The sequence below is a fragment of the Haliotis asinina genome, chromosome 1 (genome assembly GCF_037392515.1).
Source record: "Haliotis asinina isolate JCU_RB_2024 chromosome 1, JCU_Hal_asi_v2, whole genome shotgun sequence".
Taxonomy (NCBI): Eukaryota; Metazoa; Mollusca; class Gastropoda; order Lepetellida; family Haliotidae; genus Haliotis; species Haliotis asinina.
The window spans coordinates 77954308-77978427 of NC_090280.1; the positions used below are offsets into that span (position 1 = coordinate 77954308).

The following is a 24120-nucleotide window of genomic DNA, read 5'->3' on the forward strand; positions in this document are numbered from 1 at the left end:
ATCACCAGCAGGCCACTGTCATATTACTAGATTAAGTCTATTGAGCAAGGAAGACCCAATCCCTTCTCAAACAAAATAAAGAAGGCCTGGTTCCACATTACTGCAACTTGTTCTGCTGTTCCTTGCCATATTGTGTCCTCATATCTGTAATTTTTATCATTCTTCAATCCTAAATGTAGTGTGAAGTACAAACCTTACATGTATACAAGCTGCTTGTGAAGTAATGAAGGTTTTTTGATGATTACATGATAGAAAACAAGTCTTTTCTAAATGCATATGATAGTTTGTTATACCCCTTTCACACTTGATGCAGAATGAGCTGGAATGTTATTGGAATGAAAATATCAAACAGCATTTGAGGTGTATTTCAACTGCATTCAAAATATTCTTTCTGTTTTCTAAGTGCTCCTACCGCATTCTGAACATATTCTGAGCATAATCAAGATAGAATAGAAAATACAAGCCACCTAAAATCCTGTTAGAATCTCTTTAATGAGTTGGAATGTATCTTGATTGCTGCTGGAATTCAGGTGGAATATTCTTCAAATGTACCTGGATATTTTGATTGAAGTTGGAATACAGCATAAACATACCTCAAATACACCCTGAATACAGTCAGAATGTCCCAAATGTTCTTCAAATGAGATCTGACATCATCAAAACTCTGCCAAATCACATCAAAACTAGGCCACCTGTCACTGAAATATCAGATTGCATTTGGGTCTCGCATTCTTACAAAGCTTGAAAAACATTGTATATTGTATTTTTCTTTGAATGCGGTTCGAATTTCGGAAATAATTTTTATCTGGCTGATTCTCCTTGCTCATGTCATGTCAAATTAATTGTGAAGGAGCCTTTAAAAAAGTGGTACTTGGTATGGAATTCCATGTGCTTCACACATACGCAATGTGAGTAACCCCAAGTTATCCTTCAGCAACACAAGTGAACATAACTGACCACAATCTGCCCCACAGCTCCTCTGGGGCGGTGGGTCAGCCTAGTAGTGAAAACATTGGCTTGTCACACCGATGACCTGGGTGCAACGTATGAAGCCCATTTCAGGTGTTCCCTGCTAAAATAGTGCTGGAATATTGCTAAAAGCTGTGTAAAACCAAATTCTTGAAAAAGCAGAGCCACAGCTCCTGAAAAAGCAGAAACATTCATGATTGTTACTATTTTCAAAAGTCATAACATTTTAGCAAGGAATATTGCCTCATGCCAGACTAGTATTTAATTTTAATTTCATTGTTGAATAACAGACAAAAATACGAGGATTCCTGTAAATCAATTGTTCATTATTCGTCAAGCCTTTGCATATGCAATAGCTCAATTTCACTGCCATTGGGTTTATATGTTTAGTATTTCAGTCATGATGCATTTAAAATAATTGACTGTTTATTTCATATTCATCATATGAAGTGGAACACTATTTGCATGTTAATGACAGTAAACTCGTCGTTCATTTCTCACATGAGAATGCAAACACCACCAGAAGGTCTGCTGCAACAGCTGTTACTCGTTCATTTCACGTTGCTTGGTGTGGACACAGCTAACTGGGATATACTCGCCATCACAAACTGTGCTTACCGTGTTTTAATTCATGACTAGGCCTGGATTATGGTCATGTTAATTTCAATCACTGGACAATTTGGCTTGTAATTTCCGATTACATTACTGACGTCTCCGAATTGTCCATTTCAGGTAAATATCAATCAGTCTACTGCGTTGACTCAACCAATCAATATTTACAACACTCAAATGGTTTATTGTTGCTTGTTCACACAGTGATGTGAAGAATGTTGTGCTTTTGTCATGTTTTGGAGATGTTTAAGAAGATTTTATGGGAAAGTGATAGATAGGTATATGTACATTTCTCTTATTTGATGTTGTTGGTACCAGTCTGACATGCCATGCTTCTGTAATACACAAGCACATGTACAGGTCTCAAGTCATGAAATATGGATTGTAGAGTGTGTATATATGAATTCAGAACATCATATCTAATATGTCTTCGTGTAATGCTCATAGGATCATGCCCAACTAGTGGATGATTCAGATGAGACTTGTAATGTAACGTGTGCAGAAACGTAAGTGCAATCTTGCATACAATAATATTCACATAAATAGTTATTAATAATTATGCTGAAAGTTGATGTTATTGCAGCAAGTATTGCTCATTAACTACAATGAATTATATGTCAGTTTAGACAATCGTCTCCATCGTATAATATACGTCAGGTTATTAGTTTAACTTGGCCATTGTCACTATTTGTTTATTAATGTTGTTAGAATATTAATTTATGATATCAGTATAAATTGGAAAAAAAGCATTGCTTGTCCATGCAAATGATTAATTTGGGGAGAATACAATCTTCCTGAAACAAATACTCCTCCATGGTAAATATGGAAATGTTCCATATCTGAAAATATGTATGGGTCAAATTAACCATTTTGGGGTTTCTTGGGAGAATGAGACTGTTTGCTATGATTATTTATGGGAATTATGGAGATAATAATTAGCTGAATAAATATGTTATCAGATGGATGTCAGAATTATTGATGCAAAAAAAAAGACATTCCTGCACTTATGAATAATTTCTTTTTCGCAAATATTCAGTGGTTGTTCCAAGTAGTTTCATACAGTCTCAAAGCTTTCCTTTCCTTGAAGCTGGTTTTGATGACAATTTGAACTGCACTTGGGTGTCATTCCCAAAGACTCTTTTTAGCTAGCGCATGAATCGATAATGAAAAACCTCATAGTTCTGTACACGTAAATATTCCTTGATATAATCTGTCTGGCCTGACTTCAGTGGGGGCCCCAGTCATTTATGGCACCAGAGTTGCTTTTCAGAGCCATGCCTTGCTTTTTCAGTGTTGTGGTACCCTCACGGTGACAGCGTTCACTCGTCAAACACCTGGGTTCAATTTTCCACATGGAAAATAGGAAAGGAAATCATAGTATTTGATGTATACCCTTGATGCAGATCATCAAGCAGGGTAGCAACAGGTACTATGGTTTCCTACCCTTGTTGTGTTGGGATCAGAGAACTGAAGCAAACTAACAGTCCTATTGTTGTTCTTTGTAGTTGCCTGCCACCAGGTGCATTGTGATGTTATCAGAGATTAAGATTGATATCTCCAGATATTTAAATAATGAGTCACATCAAATCTCACTTATTGGGAGCGAATGGTAGCCTAGTTGCTGAGGGGTTCACCCATCATGCCTCAGACTGGGTTCAGTTCCCCACATTGGACAAAAATATATGAGGCCAGTTTCTGATGGTCTCTACCATGATATTGCTGTTTACTGACACAAATTTCACAAATAATGTCTTGTTTGCAAACCAGGATCCAATAATACCAGTAAAATTCAACAGCTATTTGCCTTTTCCACCCAATGGAATCTGTTCCTGGGGAAGCTCAAGACTGAGCATTCTGTTGTACTGACAGTTGGTCTGCAGCCTCATAATATATCAAATATTTAGGTTATAAATATTGTGCTTAATCACTGCAAGCTGTTGGAGTAGTCATCATAATTTTACTCTCTGTATTTTTAAAATGTCCCTACATGCCATGAATTTTATTTAGAAAGCACATGTTATGAATCATTCAAAAAGTCAGACAATGTATTGGAGAAATCTGTCATCACACTGGCTGATATAGATTCAAGCCTGTCTGAATATCTATGTTAAAACCAGTACGAATATGCATGTTTTAAGTGACAGATGTTTGTCATGCTAGTCATTCGAGTCCTCTCATGTTAAGTTACAGAAAATATTGACCCATAAGAATATTTTCCATATCATATATGAATTACTTATTGTTCTGCATATTATTTAGTTTTCTGAAACTTTCATTGAATTTTAGAGATGATATCTTGTATTCAGGTATGTACAAGACACCATTTGATTCAGTCCATTTTGTATGACCTTTAATATCAGGATATGTATGTATATCACCTTGAGATATGATTCCAGTCATTCCTTTCATAGCGACTTTTGCCATTTTCAATTTAGCAATTTTTGTGATTTTTTATAAAATTCGATTCATGATTTATTAAGCATAATTCTTCAAATAAGTACAACTGTGCATGGAATTTTTTTTTTCTGGTAGATATTTCAGGGTAGTATGTAAGATACTGTGAATATCCAGTAAATATTCGGGTAGCTCGTTTAGGTAAACAAGTTTTAGATTCAGTTTTTATTTTCAAATTTGGGTTGTCGCAGTGCACCACTTGAGGCTCAAGTCAGCCAGTCTGAAACAAATTCTTTTGGGAACATTGAACTTTTATCATTATATGTTATGATGACTGAGACATACATATGCATACATATACAAATACATGCATGCATATTAGTGAGATTTCGTATTTTCGTTCAAATTATAATCCATATTATGTTTGAAACTTCACATTTTGCCTGAGTATAGTGAGTATGTTTTCCAGCAATGTCATGGTTGGGGGCACTAGAAATGAACTTCACACAACCCTTGTCTTTGGTGTGAAGAGTAGGTGCTTTAACCACTAGACTTCCCTCACGTACCATAATGCCTACAGTCATATCACAACAAAATATGGTCTGTGGGGAGTTATGTACTTATGGTTTAGGTAGCCCGTAAACTTAAGTAAAACCTGTTTAGCAGTGGGCCTACTTGATGGAATGTACAGCTGAGTTACATGACATGTTTTTAATTGAACATTTCATTGAATATTGTCCAAACAAGGAAGTCAACCTTGTATACAAATCATGTTACTTCTTTTGCAGATTCAGATGAGCTTCCTACAATTCTCCCTCCCAAGAGGCGGCGCCTGCAGAAGAATGGGAACTCTCTTATGATGATGCAAAACACAGTTGGAGGAAAGGGGAACAGCTCGGAACGTATCATGCGGGAGTTCCCTCGCCATAATTGGCTGGAACATAAGATCAACCAGCTGCAGCAGCAGACTACTTGCTCCCCTTCAGAAGAGGAGTTGGTTGTGGCAAATACTGTACGTCCAAGTCCCACACATGGAGGTGATACACAACCAAGCTCTGAACCAGCTGAGACACAGAGCCCACATAAACAAGACTCTGACCCCATAGATGACAAACATGTCGATCATCCTGTTCCTGCCAAATCTCCAAGTTCCTTTGGCAATGGAAGTCCTGTTGCTCCTGCTGCAGAACCATGCACTAATTCCCCTGAGAATGGAGAAAGGAAAGCACACCATCCAACTGCTACTGATGGGTCAGATGACAAGAATTCCTTTAGCTTACATGAAGCATTGAAGATTGTTGGTGCTGAAGAAACAGAAGGTGGAGCTTTGGTCATTGATGAAGCAGGAACAGAAAAAGATAGATCAGTCATTGATACTTCAGAAGTAGAACATAAAAGTGGTAAGGAAGATAATACACAGAGTGGAGTAGTGAAGAAACTGTCATCGCCTGAAATTTCATCTGCCATAGAGTCTACACCAGAAAGTCAGCCAAGAGTGGATAATAGCACATTAAAGAGGTAATACCTGAATCCTTCTTGCAGAATTTTCATTTTAATCTTGTATAGGCTTAATAAAGCAACATGGTTCATAGGCCCATCCAGTACCCTGGCTGCAGTAGTTGGTGTGTGATGTAGAATTGGTTAAATATGACAGATAACTGTGTGAGGAAGTTAGCCTTTTCACTGTTTTGGACAGTAATAATGCTAATAATGCAATTATGAGTATATTTTTGCTTTTCCAGCACAAGGCACATAATGTGAATATTATTACCTCAGATAACCAAAGCTGCCTGTTGGTGCTAGAAGGTTAATAGTCTCATGACTATTGTACCCATTTTCTGCTGGGTGAGCAGAGGCAATTTTAACAAATTCACTAAAGTCCTAGGCTTTGGTGGTTCTGACAGACATAGATATAAATTAAGCCTGTTATGATACTCTTGCATATTTGGTGAATCAAATCATAGCCCCTCATGAATTCAGTTTGTTATTCTTGGTCACTGGAGCTAAACATGAATATCTTCATTCTTTTAATGAAGCATGTTTTACTTGAGCCCTTGGGTCATTTTTCAAAGTGAGATATGGAACAATGGAATATGTACTAGCATTGCAGTAGTGTAAGTATTGTTAGTTTGCCAAGGCTGCACATGGTACTGTGGACTTAAACTATTAGTCTATTACATATGGTTACCAAATTTGAGTGTTTTGTCACCATGGTGGTTCCATATTGTGCATCAATCACTTAGCTACAGTACTGTATTCATGAATAATTATTTGTATTCATTACCCAATATTCGTAATCCATATCATATTTGCCACATAGTGTATTCATTACAGCCCTAATACAAATGCAAGATGATTTCTGGATTTAGAAAGACTGATATTCTGAATGGGTGTGCGTGTGTGTGTGCGTGCGTGCGTGCGTGCGTGCGTGCGTGCGTGCGTGCGTGCGTGCGTGCGTGCGTGCGTGCGTGCGTGCGTGCGAGGGTATTCAGTCTCCATTCTAGCCTGCCACCTTGTGCTACACTGCACTAATGTTTGGACACATGGGATAGGTCAATATGGTAGAATTGGTTGGCGTACGTCAGTTTCGGTTTGCTTATTAAAGTTTCACATGAGTGTTGCTATTGGGTACACTTAGGTTGCAAATTGCTGATATTTATGTTAATTTCTTACATTTTTCATAACAAAGCAATGAACATGTGTCAGGGTTTTTTTTAGAAATATGTGACTCCATCTTTGCCAGTAGCTATCTTACAAATGTGCAGGAAATCATAAGATGTGCATTACCCACCAAATAAACACTGTTACGCTTATGAGGTTTGATTAAGGCAAGGTTGAAAATTTCTAGTATGGTTGTCTACCTTCAGTTTTTGGTGATCTATAACCTGTTCACATGTATACTGTATAGTATTAATAGTAAAACAAGTTTGGAATGACAAATTAGTTTTATGTTCATACCTGTGAACTTTTATTTTCTGTCCTTCGTTGACAGACTTTTATGATTCAACACTGTATTTATCATGTATTTAGAACTTGTTTTAGTCACGATATGGCTGCAATATTGTCAATATGACATTACCATGTGGGTGACTGTTCATTGCTAAAGTGTCCTATTATTTGTTTATTAGAAATATTCAGTAACACACAAATATCTGGATCTTTCAGTTACTACTTTCAATATGTCGCATCAGTCATACTGAAACTTGTTTTAGACTGTGAAAGTGATGTATTTGATTAGAAATGAAACCTTAAAAATTCTTTCATCCAAAATCCATTTTGTTGATAGTACATTCTTGTGTCAGTGTCATTCTGTGTTCTGCAATTTCAGCGAAACAGCAGAAACCAAACCAACTGGACAGCCTCTAGACCTTTGTGTGAGGAAAACTGGTATGTGATTACCTTCTGCTCTTGAATATTCCCAGAACCATGAAGAAAACATTCCCATAATCTTGATGTTTTTACAATGTATAACAGCAATAATAAATTTCTTGCACAGCTGCATATCATGTAAAGATGATCATGGAAAGAATATCTTCGTATGAATAGGAAATGTTTGCACAGCAACATATGTTACAGAGTGGAAGCCCTCAAAATTGGCATCCCTCCAGTTGCTCTCAATAGAGTTTGGGCACAAGGGTTTGATCTTGACAGAAGCTAGTTAATTTATGATCATTTGCATGCCATCTAATCCGGCATCAGTCTACTCTGTACTTTAGCACAGTAGACTGTAGTACAGTAGTTAACGCTCACAAAACCGGCATCTGCTATGTTGGTTTTCCTGTTGTTTGGTTGAACGTGTATTAACAACACAGTGGATTACAATTATGTACAGTGGTTAAGTATACTGTTAAAAAAAAGTAGGGGATCTTCTTCCTTTTTGACAATTAAAAATATTTAGGAGATTTATCGGAGTCAATCAATGTTGATATCATATTATTGAATGTTTTGAGAGTGCATCAACATTTGCACTCCTTACAACCATAGTTATTGGAATGTAGTCGCTTTTGAAAGATGATTGGTGTATGGCATGTAATTTGCACATATACAAATTTCATTTTAAAACAAACTACTAGAAACAAACACTAACAAATGTATGATGCAAGATGACTGTCAAAATTAATGTTCTAAGTGATTTCTTGACCTTATTAAAAAAAAGTCAAACTCAAGAATGGGACGCCATGCCCGTGCATGGGCCAACTGAGTTGTGCACGTGGGTATCATGTGTTGTGTTTAGGGCTGGTAATAGAGGGAAATGGTGGTGTGTTCATAAGATGTCTGTCCTTGAAACATTTGTTAACGTGTACACTTCCTATCCAAATTGAAAGTTCATTATCCCCTACTTTTTTTTAAGAGTATATATATAAGTCGATGAGGTAAATTGGTGAGCAGCATATGTGTTTTGACAAAATAAATTACAGTTTAATTGGCGTCTCCCAGACTGTTAGTAGCAGAACATGTATTAACAAAGCATTGGGTTACGGAATAACATTTTCCAGTTGAAAAATGAAAAGTTCGCTGAACCAGCTTGCTTACTATACTGTCATATTCTGTCAGTCCCAAAGCCTGGCAGTTTAGATGACTTGCACTGTTCTAAATAAATAATAAATGATTTTCTTTGAAATTTTCAGATAAACCAGGTGGAGTATGCATCAGGCCTAAGGCTCCTCCAGTCCAGATGGTCCTTCCTCAAGTTCAGCAACCAGCCCGGCCTGTGTCAGCTGAACCTGCACTGGTCAAGGAAACAAAAGATATTCTACAGACTGTTGTTACTGAAACCCCTGAAAGTAATTCCACCCCAAAGGAGACAAAGACACTAACAGAAGAAGCTCTGAATTTGACACAAGCTGATTCACAAACTCCTGTGTCACTGGCAGAGATGGCAAGAGGGATTGTTATGCCTTTAGGAACTCAGCTGCAACCCAGTGCAGTACAACAGACAACAGATAATGATCAACTGTCTCAACAAAATCAGACTCTTGCAGTGGCACCATCCAGTCAAGTTCCTGTAGGTCCGCTTCTAGGTCCCCAAGAACTGCCTCCTACCACAAGTCCAGTGCCACTTTCAAAGTCTAATTCAGGCATTAGCACTGCTGTACCACCTCTTTATGGGTCTCCTTTTGCTTCCAATAGTTCAGTGCCAGAGGCTTATTCAGTGTCAAGACCAACAGGGCCTACGATAATCCATCCAGCTTCACATGTGACAGGACCTGTTCCTGGTCTTATCCCTGCTCATGGGGGCCAACACCCCAAGCCCCCATTTCCAAGGCATAATCACCCACCAAGGAACATGGAAGGAAAGGATTTAGATAAAGAATTTGAAAAACACTTTAGGGAGTTCAAACAGCTTGAAATATTAGCTGCCAAGAAAGAACGAGAGAGAGAAGCTCTTCTTCAGATGAAAAAACGAAAGGCAATGTTGTTGAGAGAAATGAAAATGTTAAAAAGTCAACAAAACACTCCCCATGAAAGTGAAACCCCTTTACATCTGCAAGGTCAAATATTCAAACCTCCTGTCTCAAATACTCAACACAGGGCACAGGTAGCTGAACTTAGGCCTTTTCAAGAAACACCACAAGGTATGACAGGTTTTCAGAAAACAGTACCTGGTCAGCAAAATACTCACCCAGTATATTCAGTTCCTGCACCTTTATCTCAGACTGCTACAAGTCCAAGCAGCAACTTGAGCACTGCACCACTGAATTTGGTTGGGGCTGGACAGAGGAAGAGAGGAATTAGTTCAGAAGATCGAAGACCTATTGTAGAAATGATAAATCTTGCCATGTTACAAAGAACCCGAAGTAAGCAGAGACGAATGAGTGAAGAACAGAGAACAGGATCAACAGGGTCTAATGTAGTTCCAACTCCTGCACATCAGAATAAATCAGATGTCATAGTAATTCAGGATAGTGATGTTCCTAGTTCAGAAATAACCCGCTCTCCTTATGTGAAAAGGAAAACACCTATTCATGAACCACCCAGCTCTCTGAATAGATGTGCCCTCTCCTCTTCAGCTTTGGTTCCAGCCCACTCCCAGCCACCTTTCCAAACTGCAGGTAGCTTGATAGTTCCAGCAAAAAATGCTCCTCAGGACCAAATCCCCGCATCTTTCCTTCCTCCTAATCCACATGGTCCAGGAAACACTGCAGCACCAGGACATCACCCTTCAGCTTTACATCAACCACATCCAGTAACTGGAGTCCACAGAGGCCCAGCAGTGAATGAAATCCAAACCGATCATAACTCAAAATCCAGGAACTCGTCAGATTCCAATTACAATGCTACTCATGTTCCTCAGGATCAGCCTGTGTCATGCAATGCCCCTGGAGAGAGAATGATGGGTAACATGCATCCTGGTGCTTTTGTTGTGGATCATGGCAGTGTTCAGCAGCAGCAGTGGTCCTCACGAATGCCCAATCCATTGTCTCAAAATCAAATGTATTCATCTCATCAAGGCTATCCAGGAAACCAACCCGTGAGGCCCACAGCAATTCACAGTATTCACCAGTCAGCTCATGTCAGACCCCAAATTGCTCATGGTATCAGACCTGATAGGGGATTGGAGGTTATTGACTTGACAAAGGAGCCACAGATATCTAAACCGGATATGCAGAGACATATACCAGGGAATCCGCACATGTCTGGAGGAAATGAACCTCCAAGTGGTCCAAAAGATGAGACTGAGAGTACAGTACAGCGAGAATTAACAGCAGCTTTAGCCAGGAGACAGGGAACAGGTTTTGATCAACAGCAGCAGTCACAGCAAATGATAAGAAGGGACAACATACCCAATGTTGCACATTATGGTCCAAAACCATATCCTGGCCACAACCCTGTTAGTCCCCAAGGAGTGCCTCAAGGACAACATTCAAGTTCTTTATATCCTCATCAAGGACATGTTCATGCTGGTAATCCAATGTCATCACTGACAGATGCACCATATGCCTCTATGCAAAATAGGCAATCAACACCAGGAGCTCAATATAGGATGCAAGAACCAACAAGTGTCAAATCAGCTTTGTTGTCATCAGGGCCCAAACCAATGATGTCTGCACCTAATTACCCAATGAATACCTCAACACAAGCTCCCTCTTATGCAACACCACAGTACCAGCAAAGAAATACAGAAAAGTCTTCTCAAATGGTTGAAAGCTACCAGAGGATGCCAGAGAAAGGGTCTGTAATGCCTGGTCAAGTTCCACATCAACAATCACAGTCATCTTACACTGATCACTTAAATAGAGGTGGCCCAGCAATGACAAACCAATACAAATCTCCTCCACAACCTGTGGCATGGAGGCCTCAAGTGCCAACATCAGTTTCCAATGTACCAATGTCCATTGAGAAGCAGCAGCACATGATGATGATGGCTCGCAAGAGTCAATGGCAACATTATTCCCAAGCACAGAAATACCCAATGTCCCAGAAGGGTGCTAACCCAGCAATGTCGTCTAGTGGACCTTCTCATGCCATGCAGACAGGGGTGCCACCATTATCTCAAAGTGGTGGCTCAAACTATGCAATGGCACCTTCATCACAGAATCAGGAACACAGCATGCATATGAGAGCAGCATTGCATAATATGCGGATGATGCAACGTGGACCTGCTCAAGGATCAGGCCCTGTGCCGGGACCTATGCAGGCAAAAATGCAACAGACAATGCAGCAAGGGTATCCCCGTGAATCAGGAATGCTAGCACCAGGGCAAGGTGCTGCACCAGCATTAATAGAGGTAAATACATGACAGTGATCTGCCAAAACATGTTCATTGGTTTTGTAAGACACAATAGTGATGAAAGCCTTATGAATAAATCAGTGATGACACCAGTTTTGTTTTTTTTTCAAAACAAATTAATAGTTTGGAAAATGTGTAACATACTTGGGAAATGAAATGCGATTTTGTGCATGAAATAATTTTTGATACTTTCATGAAGGTTCCTGGTTTCAGTGCACAGACAGTGAGTCTTCTGGACATGGTGTTTGTTTTTAGTTTCAGGAGCAGGATAACCAGAGAAGAATGCAACAGGTGGCAATGACACAGCCTCCTCCAAGACTTCATCAGTTTAATGGTTCCTGTGTAGTGTGTGGTGCCTTGGCCATGTATCTTTGCTCAAGTTGTCGAATGGTCTGGTACTGTAGCCAGACTTGTCAGGTAGGCAGAGAAACATTTTGTTAGTGTATTAAGGGGTGACTGACGGGATTGGGTGATCAGGCTCACTGTCTTGGTTGACACATGTCGTTGTATCTGAATTGTCTAGACTGAGACTCATGATGTTGATCACTAGATTTTCTGGTCCAGCCTCAATTATTTAGAGACTGCTACCATATAGCTGGAATATTTCTGAGTGTAGGTTGAAAAAGCAACCAAACCAAATCATGCTTAAGGTTGTTCACTTATACTCAGTTGGAGAACATCAAAACTTTGCAGCAGGATTAGTCTTATAAACAGGACAGATTTGAATTTCACAAGACTATACAGTAATAAGTGCTTTCTGCAGATGGTACCCTACAAGGCCAAATGCCTTAGTTATTGCTTTTTCTGGGTTAGATTTGTGGGTAAAGACATGCCAGTAAAGTAACCTACTGTATTAGGAAGATGTCAGGGCTTGACAAGTCCCTTGTTGGGATGGGATGTGATGTGGTCTGGTACTGTCAACTGCATTTCAAAATTTCTGCTCATAATCCTAATGAACCGAACTGTGCAAGGCTTCATCAACCTATGAAATCTTGCATGGTTCAGTTAATCATTTTTCTGGTCATACTATCGCCATGATCCAGAACTGAAGTGATTGTCTGAGGCATTTCATCTGCACCCACCTTCTCTACATATTTACCTATCATATCCAAGTAAGTTCTTATGATCACATATGGTTTCTAGACATAAATTCTTAGATGTTACAATAATATTCATCTGCAAGCCAAATAATACCTATTCATTTTGCTGCCATAGAAATATAATTGATTTATATTGAAAGTGTACAAGGATAGTGTTTTGTATGGATGACTATATTCTATTACCTTTGATAAATTGCATTTAGATTTGTACTGATCGATTGTGGGTTATCTTTTAGTGACAATATGGGTTGTTCATTCCCTTTTTTGCTATCCATCACATTCTGTTTGCTTTTAGTTGCTTCTTGCTTAGATAAATCTTGCGTAAAAGTATCCTGCAAATGTGTGATCTTGAAAAACATGACCCGTAGTGTTCATTTTATCCTAGAAGCATATTACCAAAATCAATAATTTTATAAAAAATAAACCCATATATATCATTCATATATATATAATATATCGTATTGTTTTATATGTCAGAGTTCTCCACTTCTCTCAAGGAATTTTTTAGGTTATGTCTAAAATGCCACAGTTAGAAATATTCTAACAATATCATGAGAGAATAATTATGAGTGAGTGAGTTAATTTTATGCCACACTTGACTTTATAGCAGTGATCAAGTGATCAACAGCATAAACACTGACCTACACAAATGAGAACAATGTTGACCTGTGTCAACCAAGTCAGCAAGCCTGTCCACCTGATTCTATTAGTCACCTCATCTGGCAAACATGGGTTAATGTAACTCAATTCTAAGCCAGATCTTCACATGTCACATGACAGAAATTGTACGAGGTGCATCAAGAATATGCTAATAGTTGTATCCCATAAATGTGTCCAGATATACTAGTCTTTTGACAAAATTAACGATTTACCCTAATTTTAATCTCAACATAACATATAGTCTCTGAAATAAACATATTGTAAAGAAAAAATACTGTTCATAAAACATTCTCATAAAATATGATGAAAAAGAGCCCGTTTACAGAAGATGTGTAAATGTACACTTGTCGCAGATTCTACACTTGCATGGACTTTCTTGCATATTCTTGTTACAGGCTGTATGTGACAGACTACCCCAACCCATGCTTAAGGTTCACAGAAATTATTTGTTCCAGTTTCAGCTAACAATATGTCATATAACTGCAGTACTTTTTACAGCAGTTACAATCACACAACATTACAGTCCCTTCCTGGCTCTGCTTGACATTCCTCAAGCCATTTATTTGTGCATTTTTCCTGACATTTAGATCTAAAAAAATGTTGAATGAAGAAAATACATTGCAAGGCTTAATATGTATGTACTTTATTTCAGAACAATCACTGGAAGCGACATGGTCCGGAGTGTAAGCCCATGAAAGCCGGACTTCCTGGACAATTATAGTTACAATGAAATGACTTCTATATGTCATATGTCAATCATCCTGAGATTAGTGCCTTGCCATGTCACTCGGTGAAATCAACTGGGTGTTTTTCTATGATGTTTAGCACTGGGAAATGCTTAGTTTGGTGGTGGTGTTGATTCATTTAGTTCAAACTTATATGAATTATCACAAATTAGGTTTTAGAATGGGAGCTAAATCATATTTGGTATCCTGTGAATTTTATGAAGTTGTATGAAACAAACACGCTCTGGTTAAATGTTGATTTTGTAAATATAGCACTTACTTGTGAAATGTATGATGTGAGAATGGATGTTATGTGGAATTTAGATAATGATGGTGTGCAAATGTTCATATTCTTAGAATCAGGAACATTTGAATGTATCTTACATTTTTGAACCATGCTTTGGAATGTTGTATGTAAATTATTAAGTTGTATCATGTCATTGTCATACCTAAAGATAGCTTGAATTGACTGACATTTGAAATGTCTAAATAGAATAATGTTAATTAGAAGTAACATCAAAGTCATGATTTATCAGCAGAACTACTATGCATTTACCAGTAGTAAATTAAACATAAACTTGATAAATGGGAATGGATGCAGAATAATAATTAGAAATTTCAACAGTCAAGGGTAATGACTTCTTGAGTGGCATATTTTGAAGTTGGAGTTGGAGTTGGAGATAAAGACAATCTTTGTGGGTGAATAAAAAGTTGTTCATCCATAGAGTTGTCCTTACCAAGGCAAATGGTGTCCAGTTACTTAGGTGTGACCCTTACAGTAAAAGTTCTTTGGAGTTTGTGAAATGGAATGTGGACTACTTTCTCTAGGTAAGATTTGGCATACTTTTAAGATATAAGTTTTATCAAGTGTCTATTAAAGTTTACAAGTGTTCACACTGATATTAAAAGGCATGAGGACTTACTAGTATATCTAAATTAAATCGATGGTGTAATTGATCTCTTTAAGATGTATGATATATGGAAATGATTCCATTAGACATATGTGTTTCCCACATTGTAAATACGTTTTACGTTTTAGTTTATCATTCGTGTATTGCTTTCTTTCTGAACTTTAGACCGGGTAAACAATAAATAAATCAAGATTTTGGGTTAATTCCAACAACAACATATTTTCTCTCACTAAGAATGTGATAAAATGAAGTATGATATACTCTTAAGGTAATTTGTTCACAACATAAGGCTAACTGTATAATTTTTGAACTCTGAAGGATCAGATATGTTCTGTAGAATTTCTTCATCCTTATATTTACTCTTTTAAGGCAACCAAACTGTTTCAGAATATACAGATATATTTCCATGTTTTCTATAAAATTATGGGCATTCCTTTTAGCTTTTTGCTTTATTTGTTTGTATATTTTATGACAATATAGTATTTATTTATTGTAGAGGTTAGATCATGATAGATAAAAATGTACTAAGCAACGAAATGAAGCAGAATATTACTCTATGTGTATTATGCAATCCAAAATGATTGTAATGTGATGCCATCTATGAAATTGTAGCTAGAATGTCTCAGTGGTGAAATTTTCTTTGATAAATCTGCTTAATAATGTCAAATAATGTCGATTGTCGATTGTACTAATCCTTTTCTATTTATGAACAGTTATATTTGTGTTTTGTTGTTGTTACACATTTTCCTGATTTATGGGGCATAACTGTTAGAAGTTATTAAATATGTTTAATGCAAAGTCAGTTTCTTATTTTCACATCTTATTAATGACTTATGATCCATGAAAATTCCCAATTTGAATGCTTTTTATTTTACACCATCATTTATTTGAAAGTCCAGATGCCACAACACAATCATTTTGAACTACCAGGTAGTTGTAGCAGTGTGATAAAATATTTGTTGTTATTTCGTTTATTATCCTTTAAGTGTTACTCTTTCCTGTTAGAGAAAGCATAATGTTTTGTTTCTTGATAGTTGTTTTATTCAATATGTTGCAGTATTATTTTGAACTTAGAACGTTGAAATATTGAGATAGTTATCATTATAATATATACTGTTCTTGAAGAAAGTGATCCTGTAGCGAAAGCCACATAATAAAAGAAGTATTTAATGTTAATTATAGATGTAATGAATTTGTCCAAAGGTGCCAACATTGGAATTAGTTTGGAAATTATCTGCTTCACTTCTACATCTGACATTCCAGTGAAGACTGGAGACATGAGGAAGTGGTTTTAAGATGTCTGATACCAGTACAATCAAAACAACGTCATGTAAAATACATTGAGATATATATATATATTCCAATCCAATTGGAATTTGTTTTTCAGCAATTGATCATATTATATCACATGTACATAGACATTAATATTCTGATGTGGTTCCTGTATCTTACATCTTACACAAAACATGGTCCACAGCTTGGGTGTTCATGTGGATTAATGCTGAATTATAAATTTCAGATGAAACGTATGACTGTGTGACCTTGAAATCATGGGCTATATGGTTAAAAGATGAAAAAGTGCTAATCTAGCTTCAGACAAAGTTCATATATTGAGGAAATGATGGAACAGGTGTCCAGTAAAGTATTTCATGATACGTGTTTGTTTTTCTCAAGCTTAGCCCTCTTCAGGAAGGGATGACAGTTTTTGCAACATGTCAAGATGAATGTTCTTAAGTATGTTAAGCCCATTAGAAAAGAACACAAATGATCATTTTACATGCCATTCAGTTATTGAGTGATACTTGTTTAGGGGTCTGTTATATTCATACCTGTAATCATAGATACATAGGTATGTACATTCAAACGTGCATACATATGTCTTTGCATTTGACAGATGTGTTTGATTTCTGTCCTGTGATTCCACGTATATGTGATTTCCCAGCAATCTTCAGTACAAATACAAAAGTACATAGATCACATCAACAACCACAGTATAGTGTTCACTGACAGATGATATTCATTTTTGTTGCATTTCCTTTAAATGGTCATGCATTTGAAAGCTTTTGGACTAAACCACACGAAACTTGCACGACCAGAAACAAAGCAGTTGTGACCAGTACCTAACGTAAAGAGGAAATGATTGCTCTATATGACAGATATACTGAAAACCCTGAGCTTACTTTCCAAACAAATAATATATGAATGTTATGTTTGTTGTCGGATGTTTATATACTGTCAAATTCTCGGTATAATGGGTTGTTATTGCTTTATAAAAAGGCACCTGTAACCCAGTTTATGTACATATTCTATTTTAGGGCATTTCCATGAGAGAATCTACAGTGCATTGTCCTAATTGTTCAAGTGTTCTTTGTCTGTACCCATATTCTATGCTGAGGTTTCCACTGTAAATACCCTGAAGTGCTAAATCCATTTAATGTGCTGATTCTTTTTCTTTTGATTATATTCCATGCATTGCCATGTGAAAGTTATCATTGTACATAGCATAAATACAAAGAATAAACTGCTTACACACATAAATTGTAATAAACTCCATTCCATTGTGGTGAAATGTCACAACATATTTAAGTTTTACATTTGCAGTAAAGTTCATCATTATAGTATAACTTATCATCACTGGTAGTTATTTTTGTACATTTTGTGTAAAATAGTGCATAATTCATTGCTGCTCAATTGTTTTAAATGATCGTATTTTGTAATGAGTTTTTGATATCATCGTCATGAATTAAAATAAGGAAATTACCCATTTATAGGTGTTTGTTGTACTTAAAATTCTGAAGTAAATATACTGATATCATTGTTCTTGTGTTTAAAAGCTTTCCACTCCTGAAGACAAAATAAAAACATGAAGACTACAATGGACAATAAATCTGGCTATGTGTTGAAGACTTCAAGATCCACTCGATAAAGGCAAATATTAGATTCTTCTTTGTCCATTCAGTGGAAGTGGAAATGATGCCTTGAAGAAGTTTCAGTTTGACTTTCAACGTCGGAAGATGTTCAGGATTGATTCAATGAAAAGGAACATAAAGAGCTTCAGTGGGCAAAGCATATGGGGCTCCATTGGTTGAAGATACAGCTTGGAAGAGGTTACAGCTTGACACTTTCATCTCCGGAAGATTTTTTAGGATCAACTCAATAAAATACGAAAGTAGAGAGGCTGATGCAAACCAACCAGCCTTACCTGTCTTATTTTTTATTCAGCGGACGATGTGTTGAAGTGAATGGTTTCACTTTATAAGTGCATAACTATTTTTAACAGTACCGAAATGATATAAGATGCCATTCTGTTAAATCCAATTTCTTTTCCAAGATACACCATTCCAACATCGTAATGAGATGAGTAATATGACCTTAAATCGTGTTTGGCGTTGACGTTTTGAGAACATAAATCTCCACCGAGCTCATGGATAGAAATTCCCGTTCCTTTCCTGTGTACTACGATACTAAACATGAGAAAAATGAGCTACAAAATGCAGAAACATTCACTATTTTTGGAAGACTTTTGCAACAGCTGATACTTAGGCAAAATTATCAAATTTAATACGTTTTCCAGGGATACTCTACAACAGGGATAGGTTACTCGTTTGCTTTCTTTGCCATCTGCACCAATAAAAGTGTGCCCCGTCATGCTCCAACGCACACAGTGACTTGTTTAGTTCCCAGCGCAACTTCAGTTGTGTTTAACAGAACTTCAGCCAGTTTATTGTATCAGTCGGAATTGTACAATGAATGCATATGAATGAATGCATTATAGTAAGAATTAAGAGCAAGAATTACATGAATGAATGGAAGAAATAACGAAAAAGAATTAAAGAAAAAAGTACGTAATGTGAATGAATGAAAGAATAAATGATACACCGCAGCCTTCCCTCCCAAAACATGTTAAAGAACGCAAAAGTATCGCGAGAACAGCTGTCCTTTTTAAAAAATCTACTTTGAGATATTTTTGTTTACATTAATAATTAATTCAGATATTTTATTGCGTGTGGGGAATGGAATGGACATTAACAAAATGTTAACTGACACTGTCACACTGCCCTCAAAAATAAAGTGTAAAACTGTCACAAAGCATTCTAAAACACCTTTCCAGTTTTGTGAAATAATAAGATCAACAAGAAAGAAAGAAGTTATGGAACTATAACCCCCAAGCATCAATGGCGTATCAGATCAGATCGGCAATATGTCATATTTTTCACACACCTCAAATATGCCCTCACATTTTGTTTTAAATTATGAAAATATCACTATTACTTGCAATCACATTTGACCCGATAGTATATTCCCCTCATAAGAATTAAAGATGTATGTGAAAGATGTTTTTGAGGTAATAACTAGAAACTCTCAAACAACGGCGTGTAGTATTTCAATGGCGGACCAGAGCAGATCGGCGATATGTCACATTTTTCACACATCTCAAATACAAATAGATTATGAAACTATCACTATTACTTGCAAACACATTTCACCTGATAGTATATTCCCCTCATATGAATTAAAGGTGTATGTGAAAGATGATTTTGAGGAAGTAACTAGGAATACTCAAACGATGGCGGATCAGAACAAATCGGCGAAATGTCATATTTTTCACACACCTCAGTTACACCCTAACATTTTTAAGTCTAACTTAACTGCCACTATTGCAAATACCTTTCAACTAAAGGTATGTTTTCCTTCTAAAAATTAAACGAATGTTTGAAAGAAGTTTTTATCGGCACAATTTACTCTTTATCTTCGCGGTGAATCGAGAATAGAAGCCAGTGCGCTATGACATACCGACTTAAAACTTTACTACAAATCTACTGTCCTAATACGGACACTAGTACCAATTATTTGACTTAAACTGAAGTGACAAAATAGTAAACCTATCTTCTACATGTTGGATTTCAGTTGTTACAACACTCAAGGAACTTAATCAGCTGTTGAAAATAAAGCGGGCTCAATGTTAAATACTACGCTGCCACCATATTGGCTACACTGATTACGTAACGACCCGAGACATACGTTCAGCGGCTTTTCGAGGAGTTTCTTCTCCCCCTCTATATAGGCTCCCTGCTATAACATACCGACTTGAAACCCTACTACAAATCTACTGTCCTAATACGGACACTAATACCAATTATTTGACTTAAACTGACGTGACAAGATAGTTAACCTAAGTAGGATTTCAGTTGTTACAACACTCAGCGAACTTAATCAACTGTTGAAAATAAAGCGGGCTCAATCTTAAATACTACGCTGTCACCATTTTGGCTACACTGGTTACGTAACGACCCGAGACATACGTTCAGCCGCTTTTCGAGGAGTTTCTTCTCCCCCTCTATATGGACTCCCTGGTTTTTCTAAGAGACATGTTTTTGTATGTTGAATTTTAGGTATTTTGAGTTTAAGATCCACCATAATGTGGACCATACATAAACAATTTTACAGTGCGTGGTGTTGTCATTGGGACAATGCATAAACTGAAAAAGAGGAAATAGTGAGTCAGTTTTAAGTCACATCGATAGTATTCCATCCATATCATAACTAAATCAAATTATGGATTTCTAGTAATTGAAAGTACATGTAAATTTGAAAACCAGGGCAGGACAGTAAAACAACTGCATTATCACAGATATAAATTTAAAACTAGTAATTCTGTATAAAATATTTCAACTATAAGTGCCAACAACTGAGGGTAGATAATCATATTAACTATCATGGGGACTTACAGTACATATGCTGCCTGCATGGACCCTAACTGGGTTTACACCATCCCTACAGATGTTAGCAGTTGTTGACAATCTAGCCACAAATTAAAATAGCATATGTGATGCAGTTAACATGTAGTACATTTAAATTGACTATACTTCTTTTTACACTTACGTACTCCGTCAGGAGGACAATAATTCTACAGTGCTTTCACCCTTTGTAGGATACAGCCACTAACAAGATTAGATGTTATTTGAAAACGACAATAATAAAACATTTATCTATTTACACATCTTTTATCGAAATTTATCTCACAACTCTGTTTCTTTTGAAAAGCCAATGATCAAGTGATAAATAACGTTCGTAAAAAGATCCTTTTCTGTTTTAACATAGAAATATTTATCCCTTGTGACCGTGATTCCTTCATCAAAAAGGAAACAAAATGGATTATCCTCACCTTTTAGCAGGTGTTCATGAGTATATCTTGCATAACCTTTACAAACTGGACTGACATCCGATAGTTAGCGCTTTTTTATTTACTTTATTGTTGCCTGCTTGGGTCGTCCCACTTTTTGTTTGCATTAGTTCATGGATGGATGTTCTAATGACAGCTTAATAATCAGGGTATGGAATGAAAAGTGGTGTCACAGATTTCTTTGGTTTCGTCTTAGCAGCACAATCGGCCATTGGGTCACCAGAAATGCCAACATGACTTGATAACCAACAGAGGACGATGTGGTATTGGCCGGAAGCGAGATCATCATAATTTACATGCCATCTGGATTATGATTGTCAGTTTCCTGTGGTATCACAGAGGCATGAAGATTAAATGTATAAGAAAATGTGATACTTTTATAGCCTGAAAGCAAGAAAAAGAGTCAGAAAACATTGTGTATGGTTTATATTTAGGAAGGCTGTTAATATATTTAAGAGGTGTTAGTATTGCGTTTGCTTCTATTGTGAATATTGAGTTATCATTTGGTAATCTTGAAGATATTGTTTTGGATCCAGTGGTAGTGGCACAAGCAACTGCGCCACCATCCTTTAACCCATCTGTAAATAAGGATTTGCATTTAATATATGGTTGATTCCAACGAAAGGTGTACACAGCATGTTTAGGCCCATAACATATTAGCATTACTATCTTAATCTATTTCGTGGTACCCATCACATCGGCACAAGTAAGACGATTCTGGCCATATTTACAATGACTATTTCTAATTATATACTAGGCTTATGGGAAACAAAAAAAACCCAGGTCATTTTTATTCTTTTTGACTTACATTTTGTAGGTGTTTTGTTGAAAACATGTTGTGTGTTAAATACTATTCAAGCTGGATGAACCCAAGTTATTATATATACCTGACTGCCAAATATTTCGTGAATTAAACCCCCTGAAATGATTTTGTCAAGGGCCTAATTCGTGATTTTAGTAATATGTTATCAAGTGGTATTTTTGCATTACTTACGAATGCAGTTTTCAAACACCTTGTCAGTTTATGTAAATGCAACACAAGGTTATGCTTTGTATTACATTTTACAGCATTAATATGTAAAGTTCTCCAATGCAATATTACATAATATTTCTTACAAGTGATAATCTAAACAAGGTTCGGAAAACAAAATGACTAATTTGGTTTAAAAAAATACGTTACAAACAAATACTTTTACACATGTTGCTCTTTCCATGAGCAACATGAACACAATTAGTGAATGATATCATAAGTTCAAGTGCAAATGATCACACGATATACGTGTGCTACATCTGAACATGTTCTGTGCTGTTTTTAGGAAGATAACTCACAAAATCACCTGTATTCGTAGATATATTTTACCTCCCAAATGTTACATACAAGTACCAACAACTGATGACAGTCAGATAGATTGGTGGGAGGACAACACGTGACATGGATTCCATTTGGAAGTCATAATAGATAAGACCAGACAATATCTTGGTGCTTACTAAGCTAGTGTATTTTACATTTTCTACAAGGATGTTATGAAAATAAACCCACGTCACAACAACAAAGGATTCATATGACACCTGTTACAAGTAACCAACTTTAATTGTAGTGATATTTTAGTCATATTTTTGTTAAAAAGACCTCAGTCTGCAATAGGAACTGACATGGAGTTCCGTTGGAATTTCATGGTATTTGTACGTAACATGTATTCGTCCATAATAAAATGAAATACAGAACACAATACGATGCTCAAACGTAAAAAACTTGTTGATTGTGGAAAGCAGCCGCTGTCACAGAGAAAGCTCAATGTCTGGTTTACTGACACTTATATGTCTGCCCTCTTGTCTGCTAAAGATAATATGCAATACACAACTTCAATCATTCACCACATGCAATTTGAACTTAACACTGTCAGGCCATACGCCATAAACAAAATAAATTGATTTATGACTCTTGCACCCGAGTCCTGTCTCTGCCACATTATGTAATTAGGCAGGTGTGATACTTGTACACATGACATATTTTTATGTCTGTGGGTTGCAAACAAACTACATCCATTTTCTGACGAAAACTAGTGCAAACTCTTGTCAGTTTCAAGTCCTGCTTTGTACTTGGACGAATGATAGTTTCCAGCCACGCAGTAGTTCACGATCTATAATGAGATGACTTTTGATTGGATCAAACGCAAATTCAGAGAACATGTATTTACAAAACCCAACATCTCTATATACATTATTTATGGATAACAACTTCTTCTAGTGTATATGATTTTGTTTAACAACTGTATATGAATCCATACTGAAACGTCGCATCAAGTAAAATAAAAGAAGTTGTTATCCATAAAGAATCTTGTGACTCGCCATACTTCTAAAATGCCCATCAAACAGATCATCTTTCTGTACACACAATGAGCCCTCAGCGTATCAGCAAATGAGCCAGCCACTCGGAAGCCGTCGTTACACCTGACTACACATCCACCCGCTCTGACTGGGTTCGATCTCCCGAGTACAAAATAGTACAAAATATTTCACTTTTGAATCTCGACTGTATGCTTATATGCATATTAAAACGACTGCTTTACAAGCAGCAATGTATATTATATGTCATGAATAAGTGATAATTGTGTTTTAATTATGTTTGATGTTTTGGTTGCATGTGACCTTTAAGAAATAAAAATGGCTTATAAATGAGCCTTCAACAGAAATGTTCTTTTCAGGGATCCGCTACAGCTCGTGGCATATACTTTATCATTGTGGTATAATGAATTCTCTTTTATTGAAATGTCAGAAAACAAGCTGATCTTGGTGATAATAGTAAACGTTTGCATAATATAAACGGTAGATT

The 24120-nt window shown here is 36.7% G+C and overlaps 1 protein-coding gene across 2 annotated transcripts in view; it reads left to right on the forward strand.

Annotated features, from left to right (window-relative positions):
* LOC137297667 (uncharacterized) overlaps positions 1–17867 on the forward strand; it is a 115305-nt gene extending 97438 nt beyond the window's left edge. For both annotated transcript variants that reach the window (XM_067829581.1, XM_067829589.1), the window contains 5 exons: positions 4764–5493; positions 7304–7362; positions 8604–11704; positions 11963–12124; positions 14120–17867. In XM_067829581.1, the coding sequence (XP_067685682.1) occupies positions 4764–5493; positions 7304–7362; positions 8604–11704; positions 11963–12124; positions 14120–14188 (4121 nt within the window). In that variant the 3' untranslated portion in view covers positions 14189–17867. The remainder of the gene's footprint in view (positions 1–4763; positions 5494–7303; positions 7363–8603; positions 11705–11962; positions 12125–14119) is intronic.
* Positions 17868–24120: the final 6253 nt, after the last annotated feature.